Source organism: Muscardinus avellanarius (assembly GCF_963383645.1).
Source record: "Muscardinus avellanarius genome assembly, chromosome: 3".
Classification (NCBI taxonomy): domain Eukaryota; kingdom Metazoa; phylum Chordata; class Mammalia; order Rodentia; family Gliridae; genus Muscardinus; species Muscardinus avellanarius.
The window spans coordinates 159,639,783-159,652,440 of NC_137788.1; the positions used below are offsets into that span (position 1 = coordinate 159,639,783).

Here is a 12,658-nt window from a genome sequence, read left to right on the forward strand (position 1 = left end):
CCTCCAGTCTCAGCCTCCTGAATGCTGGGATCACAAGTGCGCGTCACCACACCTGGCTCTCATTGTCTTTTTAAAAAATGTATTTTTTTTTTCGGGTCTGGTGATGGAACCCAGGGGCATTCTACCTCCAAGCTACACCCCATGCTCTAGTTTTTATTCTTTATTTTGAAACAGGGTTTCACTAAATTATGGAGGGCCTCACTAAGTAGCTGAGGCTGTCCACAAACTGTGATCCTCGGGTCTCAGTCTCTCCGATGCTGGGATCACAAGCGTGCACCACCGCGCCTGGCTCAAAAAATGTATTTTCAAAGTTACTTTCTTAGTGGTCAATCTTAGGATTATAATTAATAATTTATAACCGCCTAGTTGAGAGCACTACCAAATTACTTTCAGTGATATACAAAGCCCCAGCCTTTTTTCTTCTTGGTCTTGTTATTGTTATAACATTACATCTTTAGATGTTGGGTTCTAGTTGATACCAATTTAAAATAATTATTTTGTGCAAATGAATAAAGATAGGAGAATAAAGTGTCATAAAGAAAACATGCAGTTACACTATCTTCGTAGGTGTGCGTGTGTGTGTGTGTGTGTGTGTGTGTGTGTGTGTGTGTGTGTGTTATGTGCTCCTGGGGATTGAACCAGGGGAATTATACCTCTGAGCTACACCCTGAGCCCTTTTTTATTTTGTTTTACTTTGAAACACAGTCTCATATATTGCTGGACTGGTCTCAAACCTGAAATCCTCCTGTCTCAGCCTCCCAAGTACTGTGATTACAGGTATGCACAACCATACCTGGCTCTTGGTAGAATTTTTTTTTTATATTTTGTTTTTTCTTTCTATTTTTTCTAGAAAATAAAAACAATATTTTTACAATACATTTAAGAGCAACTAGTAATCACAAAATTTCTCTACTTTGGTTACACATTCTTTAGACAAGTCTGCAAATGAGCGCTGATTACCTTCATGTTATTACACTGGCTATACCGTCATATTTCTTAAGGTTGATCAAAGATAACCTAGAATTATAGCTATTATATGATCCATGAAGTGACAATACTATAAATCATATCTGTTTTATCACCAGCATTTATAAACCAGACCCAGGGAAAGAATAGGTCTGGGACACATGTGTTGTTGTAACACAGAGAATGTTTAGCCTGTTTGGGTACATTTTTTAATACCCATAAGTAGTGTAATTTAGCCTACAGAATGTTAACAATCTTATTTTTAATTTCATTCATTATACTTTTCAACTCTACAATTTCTATTTGGTTGTTATAATTTTAAAATCTTTTAATGACTTTATTAATACTATTGATTTGAAAGACACTGTTCTCATACTTTAGTTCTTAAGTATGACTTTCTCAATTTTTTGAACCTACTTAGAATAGCTGATTTAAAGTCTTTGTCTAATAAGTCCAACATCTAGGCTTTCTCAGGGAGCTGTTTTCTGGGTATAGGGCCTGACTTCTTATTTCTTTGCAGGTCTCATAAGGTTTTGTTGAAAGCTGAGCAGGTTAAACACTGTAACATGGCCACTCTGGAAATGAGGTTAAACACTGTAACAAGGCCACTCAGGAGATCAGGTTAAACACTGTAATATGGCCACTCTGGAAATCAGGTTGTTCTCCCTCCTCCAAGATTGTGCATTTTTTACTATTTGTTTTTTGTTGTCCTTTTTCTTAGTTATTTTTAAAAAATTAAACTGTAAAATCATGTATGGGGACTGATGTCTCTATTAGCTCAACAAAGTAGTCACCTAATGATTAGACAGATTTCCTCAAATATGTAGAAACAAAGGAGTCTCCCAGTCTTTGGGTTCACTACTTTTTATTTTAAGCTCTGGTTAGATTATTATTGGCTTCAATTGTTATCCATTACCTTAGACAGTTATGAAACCAATCAATTGCCTCTAATTGTCTTAGATAAACACCCCTAGGGAAAGGGTTTTTCCCTAGACAAGCTCTGAGTCAGGTTTAATAAAGACAGTAGTTAGCAGTGTCTTCCAGAGAGCCAATCTCTAGAACTCATGCTCTGAGCAGCTCCTGCTCTGTTCTGCTCCCTTAAACGGTTTCCAGCTATATTTCCACTGTACTTGAGAACTGTTGGCTTTTCAAGTCTCTACATAGGTGGAAGCAGCAGGGTAGGAACAGAGCTAGTTAAAATGTCTGCCGGAAGCTTGCTGTTCTAAGACTCTTAAATAGCACTTCTTGGATTTCTATAACCCTTTGGCTATTGAATTCTGAAATATAAAAAATTTCTGGAACTTTTTATTAGTCTTCTAGTTGCTTTCATGGAGGAGAAAATTATTATCCAGGCATAAGGATACACACATGTTATCCCAGCTATTTGGGAGGCCAAGGCAGGAGGTTTTCAAGTCTGAGGCCAGCCTGGAAAACTTGGCAAGACGGTGCTTCAACATAAAAATAAAAGGGCTGGGGATGTAATGCAGTGGGTGAATGTACTGGTATTGGAAAATTGCTCTGGTATTAATTTCCAAGATGTAAAAAGAGTCAGAGCCTGGGTGCTGTCAAGCAGCTGTTACACTACAGAGCTTCCCCCCACCTCTCTCTCTCTCTCTCTCTATCTCTATCTCTAGTGTTTACCCATAGTAAAGCCTTTATCCCTAAAAATATGTAGAGACTATTAGAAACCCTAATGCACAGTGCCTGGTGCCTTAAGCCTTGTTCTTAAAAATTACACAGAGCTACACTGACTGTAATCAGCACCTCTGTCTCCTTCCTATTCTTTGAGACCCAGAGATACAAACTCTGTTACTTCAAAGTACCCATAATTGATGAGCAACCAACACTGCCTAATACAATAGGGGCAAAAGCCAGGTAGATTATTGACTGCTGCACTCAGTAAGTGCGCTGCCCGGAGATAAAGAGGCACCACTTAGCTAAGAAATAAGTTACTAGCCCATTGCATTGGTAATGCTGATAAAAACATACCCATAAGACAACCTGTATGTAAAGGCTGAGGTCTCAGAGGAGGGAGAGTTCTATATTCAGACTTTCTTTGCTTTTTCTTCTCTACTTGCTACTGATTTTGTGATAAAGACTTGTTAAAGCTGCACCAAGCTGTGTATTAGTTTTAATTTCCTTATTCAACAAATTTTAGTTGAACACAGGAAGAAGAGCCCACAGCGCCATTACAACTGTAACGGGAGAGTGCTTGCTTAGCATACCCAGGGCTCTAGGCTCAAGTCCTAGTACTGCAAAAAAATAGAGAAATAATAATTATTAAGGCATTTTGAATATCATATAATTCAGTCTTTTCAAGTATATAGCCTACTGTCATTTTAGTGAATTTCCTGAATTATATAACCATTGCCATGAATCACTTCTAGACAACTTCTGTCATAGATAGGAGCTTTTGTGCCCATTTACTGCTAATCCTTACTTCGCAAACCTGTCGCAGGCAACCTCTAGTCTACTTTCTATGTTTCTAGCATTTCTTTTCCTGGATATTTAATGTAAGAGGGATCATACACCCTGTGATCACTGGTGTCAGGATTCTTTCACTGATATGAGGTCCATCCATGTCAAGGCTGTGTCTGTAGTTCATTCCTTTTTATTGCTGAATAATACCCCACGGTGTGGGTACACACTCACAGTGTCTTAAACAAAATCATATGTTCAGGCATATTTTTGTTCTCAGATGTTCATAGCAACTTCATGTGTAATAGCCTCAAAACTATAAATATCACAAATTTCCATCTACTAGTTAACATATAACTAAATTGTGATATAGTACAACCATATGTTGAAAGACTCCTCAGCAAAAACAGGAATCATTGAGACACATAACAAAAAAAATTTTTTTAAATCTCAAAAGCATTAGGTTAAAAGAAAATAATCAGACACAAAAGACTCTAATCTACATGATTCCATTTATAGGAAATCCTGGAAAATAGAACACGACAGTGACAGAACGACAGTGACAGAAAGCAGGACAGCAATCCCCGGAAGGGGCTGGTAGGCAGCAGGGACCGGCCATCTGGACAGGCACCGGGAGGTTTATGGTCATGGGAACGTGTGTCGGCGTCACTGCGATGCTTGCGTGACCGTGTGCACATGCCAAAGATGGGGAGTTATGGGTGAACTTTACCGTGAGTAGATAAAGCCCCATTGAAGCTGATTTTTTAAGATGATAGGGTGCCCCGATGGCTCTTTCAGTCTGACAAAGGCTCCAGCTTTGCCAGGTCGGAGCTAGTCTATGTTTCTGTGATTCACTAAATTTGAGAAACTGAAGTTGCGTGTGATCATGTAGCCACTTAATTCATTTTTGATGTCCATGGGCGTTGAGAAAAAATGTTGTCAGATAATGTGGTAAAATGTACGAGCCAGCCCAAATTCCAGATGGACTGAGCTCTGGAGATGGCCCATGCATTTCAGAGACATATAGAAACAAGCTCAGTATGCACCAGATGTACATGGCGATGTGGAGAGACCATAAAACACAGCGCTGGACTCTTTTTAAAAAAAGACAAAAACAGGTCTGAGTACCATACCATGTCAACTAATAATACAGGTATAGCAGACACACTTTTCCTGGGTCACACGAATAAAGGGATATCAAAAGCACAAGAACACAACAGGGAGGAAGAGGAGCGAGGAGTGGGGCTGACAGGTCACTAATGACAAAGTAATTCAGATGCATCCATCTAAAGAGCTCTTCTAGCCGAGTGCGGTGGTGCACGCTTGTAATCCCAGGACTTGGGAAGCTGAGACAGGAGGATCCAGGTTCGAGGCCAGCCTCAGCTACTTAGTGAGGCCCTGTTTCAAAATAAAGAATAAAAAAATGGGCTGGGGGTGTAGCTTAGAGGTAGAATGACCCTGGGTTCAATCCCTAGCACTGAGAGAGTGAGACAGAGACAGAGACAGAGAGAGAGAGAGAGAGAGAGAGAGAGAGAGATAGAGCATGCTCTTATAGTCAGCTGTGTGTGGTGGCACATGCCTGTAATCCCAGTTCTTGGAAGGCCGAGACAGAAGGATCACAGGTTCAAGTATAGCCTTAGTAACTTAGGAAGACCCCACACCCCGACCCTGTTTCAAAACCAAAAATTAAAAGGGCTGAGAATATAGCTTAGAGGTAGAATGCCCCCAGGTTTAATCCCCTGTATGAAAAAAAAATGTCTTTTACAAAACAATAGCAGTGTGATATATCTTTATGACTTGTTGAATATGGTTAATTAATACCCCTTGGGCATAAAAGTTTTAAAAGCACAAAAACTAAGATAGCCTTACAATTAACTAAATCTCAAAAAATAATTTTAGCCCTGTTTTGGATAAATAATAAAATTGGCTCATTTATCCAACTTACTAGTTGAAACTTTTTCTATAAGAAAAACATGCATTGTTTTTCCTATCAGGATCACTCAAATGCGCATGGCTGCCCATGCTACCGTTATCAGTCATACTCAATACCATCTGCTCAGATGTTAGAAATACAGAAACTAGGCCGGGCGTGGTGGGCACGCTTGTCATCCCCGCGCTTGGGAGGCGGAGACAGGAGGATCGCGCAGGTTCGAAGCCAGCCGCGCTGGCTTAGGAGACCCTGTTTCCAAATAAAAATGTAAAAATAGGTCTGGGAGTGTAGCCCGGAGGTAGAAGGGCTTCCAGGAACCCAGTACCACCAAAAAAAAAAAAAAAAAAAAAAAAAAGAAAGAAAGAAAAAAGAAATACAGAAACTAGAAAAAAAGCAAAACAGAATCGAATCAAAAAAGATTTATGCAGCAAGGGAATAAAAACAGTCTTAAAGCCAGTGAAGTAGAACGTTCCTTTCTAGCGGGTTACTTGAAAGGTAAGTCTATAGGTAAGTACACACATTTGAATAAATACATATATCCATAGCCTGCTTATTGATGCGAGGAGCAAACAAATATCAAAATCATTAATTTAAATGATAAAGAGAAATGGTCCTCTTTGTCAAGCTCACAAACAGCAAAAACACTTTAAGGAGAGAAGAGCAAGTGTGTAGTAATGTAAACACACACGTCGGAGAGTCTGATCTCTCTCCCACATCAGCTGGATCAAGTGCCAGGAAGGGAAGAGCCAAGGGCGAGGACCAGAAGTTAAAGGAGGAGGAAGATACAGATTACGCTCCATCCCTCGAGAAGGGGAAAGAAGGGCCCTGGAATGAAAGGAAGACTCCATTTCTTTCCTGTTGTTGGCGAGGCCAAGACTAAAACATAACGAGTCATCCTCCACAGCTGCGTTGCTTTGGCAACCAAAAGACGTTTCTGGCTCGCGGTCCCTCTCAAACTGTGAAAAATGGTGCTGCTTACCTCAAAGCAGCAAATCTGGACTGGAAATAACACAGGGACCCAGACGCCAACCCCAAGGACTGCCAGATACATGCAGGAAAAGCAAATGCTTCAGGATTAAAAAGTAATTAGCTAATTGAAGGGTAGGGGCAATTTCTATCTACTTTATTTATGCACTTTTGACATATCCAACTGTGTGTGTAAAATGTAGAATTAACAAAAAGGAAGTACTTTTTCAAATGTGCTCAGCTAGGATTTAGTGGTGCTCAGGGTTTTCTCTTCCTCCCAACAGCAACAGCACATTGTTGGCCCAGGTAAAGCTGTTACTTGTACAAGAACCTCGAGGCAAGTCCATGAAAGAGAGATGGTCAAACTAACTCTCACGATAAGGACTCTGCAAATGGTTATAAACATATGATATGTATTACAGTTAGCCTTGGATAACATGATCTTTATCAAAGTCTGTCTTAACTTTTTCCAACTCTTGACATTAAAATATTATTTTTGCTCCAAATGAATTAATGTGCTAATAACAATTCTTGAAACATAGACAACTACAGAGATTACAGATGAACATTTATCTACTGTTATCAGAACACTAGTACAATTTTAATAAAAAAGGTTGGAAGAAATAAGCTATTTAAATTAAATCCCCCAAAAGAAAGAGGTTTACTATTTTCTGTGCAATCAAACTGATGTTTTTCTTTGATTTTCTTATACGTTGGGATGAAAGACAGCTATAAATCCTTTAAAACAAGCTATGCTATCCAGAAATATTTGGTTTTGTCTTTGATGAGCCATCTGTTTCAGACACTCTAGAACGACAGGGCACCCAAGTCACAAGCTCTTCTAAATTGTCTTTTGAGGATGCAGATGTTGTCTCGTCAGATCCCATCACACAGTAGGACAGACTGGGTCAGCACAATGTCATTGACACTGATCAACTCTTTTTCTCAGCCTGTCAGTGGTAGTCGTACTAGTAGTAGTGGTGTATGAACAACACATATTAATTGTACAAATTAATGGCATTCCCCGTGATATTTTCATACATGCACAATCCTACAGATCCATAAACCCTTAGCCCCTCTTGATCTCAATTTTCTTCTTTGGTAAAACTCAAGTGCTCAGTGGTACCCACACTTCTGGGTTTTACTGTTCAGCCTCTAAACGATGTCTGGCGTATACCTGACTGCCCCGGTTCTCCCCAAGTATCCGTAGCCCAGACGAGCCACCTCTGAAGGAGAGACTCACTCGGGACTCACGCAGTCTGGAGTCTGTCTGTCTTTTGGAGAAAAGAAGGGGAAGGAAGGGAAGACACATAAGAGCTACTTACTTTTCAAAGAAATATCTGATGACCAGCAAAAGCAGGGCAAACGGAATCGTCATATACAAGTGAGAAGGTTTGACGAAGACGAGCCCATCGTGGTCCTCGAGGTCGGACCACGTCATCATGGGAGGAAGCCAGAACCGTTCCAACCAGAACCATTCTTTAAATGTCTGGAACATTCTAGACAAATGGAAAAAGAACACATTAGATGTCAGAGCGACACTTAAAATCAGAAAGCACTGCGACCCGGGGTTGAGGTTGGCCCCCGGTCACGCGCCCTTTTTCCACCTGTTTCCAGTCATTACGATTGTAAGAGCAGAGGGTGCCTAAGAACACCGCGATGTGTGCGCACCTCCACTCAAAATACTTAAGCCAGAAGAATTTTGAAAATAAAGCAAAAATGGAACATTCTTATTATTTAATGGGTTTCAGGATTCTTCCTTGCATTAAATAAAAATTATTCTACTGCTTTCTCTTCTTTTCCCTCCTCCTCTCCTCCTTCTTTTCCTTCTCACCTGGATTGAACCCAAGGATGCTCTTTCACTAAGCTACATCACCCGCCCTTCTGAGTTTTGTTTTGAGACAGGGCCTCATTAACTTGATAAGGCTGGCCTCAAATTGGCAATCCTCCTGTCTCAGCCTCCTAAGCACTGGGATTACAGGCATGTAATGCCACACCCACTTAAGAATTACTCTTTGCTATTCTGAGAACCATTTTGGCTATGTGATGGCAAACTGAAGTCTAATATACTACTTTTCACACTTCGGATAGCACATATGTGAATCCGAGGGGCATGTCTCTCCCCTTCCCCTTCCATTAATCTAGGATATTAAAATAAGTTAACAGTAGGCTCTGTGGTTTCAAGTGCAGAGTCAACCTCCTGAAAGCTGTGAGTATGTGTCAGTCTAAGCTAGTGCCCTGAGAAATTCCCTAGAAGACTAATGTCAGGCATTTTTTTTTTTTTTTTGCAGGTCTGGGCATGGAACCCAGGGGCATTCAACCTCCAAGCTACACCCCCTGCCCTATTTTTTATTCTTTATTTTGAAACCGGGTCTCACTGAGTTGCAGAGGGCCTCACTAGGTAGCTGAGGCTGTCCGCGATCCTCCGGTCTCAGCCTCCCGAGTGCTGGGATGACAAGTGTGCGCCGCCACGCCCGGCTCAGGCATATCTTTATATCACCACATGAGTTCAGATCAATCCTGATCGCTACCTATTTATGGAGACTCTATTACCTGTGAAGCCCTGTGCTAGCCCTGCGGACACTCAATGAATGAGACAAGGTTTCCCCTGGAGGACCTGATTAGCACCTGTGTAAGGCAGGCCAGGCCAGGCGCTCTGACACACCATCCTTAGGTACATAGAAAGGTCCCTGTCAGGTGCTACAGGAGGAAGAGTGCTGGCACCGCGCCCGCCAGGAAACATCGTGCAAAGGTAACTGGCACAGATGGTCCTTGTGATGTCTTGAAAAAGTCAAAATAAACCAGGAAAAGGCTAAAAAGTAGGGAAGAGGAAACAGAAGTTTTAAGAAGAAAAATAACTATGATCAAGTACCCAGAGCAAAGAACAACGTAGCATTAGATTCAATAGGGAAAAGGGGTTTTCCTCTGGTCCCAGGCCACAGCACTCAACACAGAAGGCTTCCGTAACCCCAGAGGTGTCGCCGTGCCTGCAAGCGAGCAATTCTGCAGGAGCAGACGAGAGCTGGGGGTCGCCACTCCAATTCAATTCTCAAACAATCTACCTGGAAAGAGCCTCGCATCCCACAGGCTGAGCGCTCAGTGCCAAGCCAGATGCCAACCTCAAGCTCCAGATTGCTTTTCCCTGTGCTCCTGACAGCTGGCTACGCACATGGGAGTTTCCACAACCCCTCCTTGGATTCACTTAATTTGCTAGAGTGGCTCACAGCACTTGGGAAACACATACTTACATTTAGTGGTTTACTATCAAGAATCAGATGAAGAGATATATGAGGCGAGGCATATGGGAAGGGGTCAGAGCTTCCATGCACAGGCTGGGCCACCCACCCTCCAGAAACTTCCACATGGCCAGCTGTCTGGAAGCTCTCCAACCCCTGTCCGTTCAGGGGACTTTACGGAGCATGGATGATTAGATCATCAGCTACGACGGGTCAATTAAACTATCAGACTCCAGCGGGCCCTGGAGGTTGGGGTGGGGTCTTTCCTGGGACCAGCCCCCATGTACCTAGGGGCTGCTACCCTACAGTCATCTCGTTAGCACACAAAAAGACACGCTTATTTCAGAGACTCCAAGAATTTTTAGGAGTTGTACACCAGAAAACGGGAATGAAAACCAGGTATGTATTCCACAGCAATATCACTAGAGGTCATAGCTAACTGTTTAGGCTGTGACACTTCGATCTTGCTCATGCTGCTTATGTGAGGGTTAAGATGCGGAGCAATTCCTTGGCGCTCTGTGCAAGTGGTGAGTCAGGATCTGTGGAGAGCCCTCCTCATCCTCACACACAGCTCCAACACGCAAAGGCAGACAGAAAGACCCAGAGCGGAGGGCAGCTCCTGGAAAACGTGGTTCAGGCAGAATCGGTAAATAAGGCCACAAAATCCACTCTTTCCTCGTGTGCTGCCACCAGCCATCAGTTATTGTAGCTTCAGAGGTGTTAAGAACACTTTTTTTTTTTTTTTGTAGTACTGAGGATGGAACCCAGGAGCATTCTACCTCCAAGCTACACCCCCAGCCTTTTTTTTAATTCTTCATTTTGAAACAGGGTCTCACTGAGCTGCAAAGGGCCTCACTAAGTAGTAGCCGAGGCTGTCTTCCAACTGGGATCCTCCTATCTCAGCCTTCTGAATGCTAGGATTACAAGTGTGCGCCACCACGCTCAACTAAGAATTCTTTTTTTTACATCACTTACAAAATTAACTTTAAATGAAGCACAGACCAAAATATATATGGAGTAAAATTATAAATCTCTTAGAAGAAAATATAGGGGTAAAATTTGATGACATTGACTTAGGCAAAGCCTTCCTACTTTGACACTAAAAACCTAAGCAACAAAAGAAAAAATAGATAAGATTCCATCAAAACCAAAATGTTGTGCATTTCAATGGACAGCATCTAGGAAGTGAGGAGACAGCTCAGAGGTGGAGAGGGAGTATTTGAAAACCATACGCCACGTCAGATGTGGTGGCATGAGCTTGGCACACACCTGGAATACGTGGGAGGCTGAGACAGGAGGGCCATGGGTCCGTGGCTGGCCTCCGCTACTTAGTGAGACCCTCTGCAACTTGGTGAGCCCTGTTTCAAAATAGAGAATAAAAGATAGGGTTGGGGCTGTAGCTCAGCAGTAGAATGCCCCTGGGTTCAACCCCCAGCACCACACACACACACACACACACACACACACACACACACAATGCAGCAATAAGAGATTTGTATTTACAATCTATAAATAATCCTCACAACTTAATAGTAAAAAGACACAAAATCCAACTTAAAAAGTAGGTAAAAGCGCTGAAAAGATATTTCACCAAAGATACACAAGTGACCAAGCATAAGAAAGAATAGTCAAAACGATTAGCCTGGAAAGAAATGCAAGTCAAGGCCACACGCAGAGGCAGCCTTCACACCCAGTAAGTGGGTGTTTGTGGTGAGAGACAGCAGTGTAGGCGGCATCCGCACAGTGAACCCTGACACCCGCTGGCGGGAATCCGCAATGGCGCAGCTGCTTGGGGAACACCTGGCAGTGCTTTGAGACCTTAAGTAAAGAGTTACCACGTGAGCCAGCAATTCCACTCCTAGGCGTCTCTCGACTCAAGAAAACTAGAGGATTCATGTTGCAGCTTGGATCACCCTTAAACACGTTATACTCAGTAGAAGAGCCCAGACCACAGATTGTAAGATCTTCAGAAAAGGCGAATCTGGAGGCAGAAAGTAGGTTAGGGTTCCTGAGGACAAGGTGCAGAAGGGGAAGGACTCTGTAAGAGAGAGCTGGAAGGCGTGCTGGCTAAAAGCAGGCTCGTGGCTCGGGCCTCAGCCCCACGATGGCAGCTAGGATGGAGCCGGGTGTCTCTGCCTCGTTTTGTATCTGTCTCCTTTACTGCCTTAAAGCGTGGGTCAGATTCACGCTCAGCCCTGCACAGAGGCACACTCATCACGTAAGGAGCGTCTATCTGAAGCTGGTCATCTGCCCTTCAAAGCTGAGCATACCAAGGTAAGAGTAAGGGAGCAGGGAGTCTCCAGATTGCAGGGGCTTCCACCTGCGGCACCTGCACCCTGCTCTCGCAGACCCCTGGAGTGGCGCCTAGATGTTCCTGCCACTGCCCTGCGCCCTCCTGGAACAGCGGAGCTTGTGGGCAGGTCACCCCAGGAAGGGCCTGTCCTCCTGAGCAGGAACAGCCATCCCGCGGTGAACTGAGTTAGGGACGCAGAGAGAAGACGGAGTCTCAACAGAGAACCAGCTGCCCTCCAGGAGCGCGCGTCCAGCAGACGAGCAGCCACAGACCCTCAGGAGTGCTGCAGGACGTCCATCAACCACCACCGCGGGCCGGACCTCTCACCTGCCCAGCTCCTCTCTAACCCTGAAGCCTGTGGCGGTTTCCCGCAGACAGGGCTGAGACTTCCACCCCGCTTTGCCCTGCCAATGCCGCCGCCTGGGCCAAAGTCCCTCTCCAGCTCTTCCCAGGCCTTCTTCATTTGGTTTGGGGTGAGGGCTTGATCTGACTGACTGGAACTCCAGAGTCAGGCCTCTGGCCAAAACCTCTTGTAACAGCTTGTAAGGGGGATATAAGATTGGGGGGAGGTTATAAAAATATTCAAAATGTAGTGTGGTATGGACTGCACAACTAAATATACTAAAAAAACACTGAATTATACGCTTTAAATAAGTGAGTGGTATAGTATGTGAATTGCATGTCAAAAAGAGAAAAAGTGAAGATATTCTCTTCTCAGTTTTATCACCTTCTAACCTTTACACCTTTTAACCACGGCTTATTCTCAACTTTGTGCTAGAGTTTTATTATTTTATTTACTAGGTTAAAGGGTTTTGAGGGGTTCGTTTTTGTTTTTGTGTGTGGTACTGG

The 12,658-nt window shown here is 43.2% G+C and overlaps 1 protein-coding gene across 1 annotated transcript in view; it reads right to left on the reverse strand.

The window, feature by feature from the left end:
* The window catches only part of CERS3 (ceramide synthase 3), a gene marked incomplete at both ends in the record, with an annotated part of 60,533 nt that extends 52,755 nt beyond the window's left edge, over positions 1-7,778 (reverse strand). Inside the window, one exon of the mRNA XM_080692816.1 lies at positions 7,606-7,778. Coding sequence (XP_080548942.1) covers positions 7,606-7,778 — 173 coding nt within the window. The remainder of the gene's footprint in view (positions 1-7,605) is intronic.
* Positions 7,779-12,658: the final 4,880 nt, after the last annotated feature.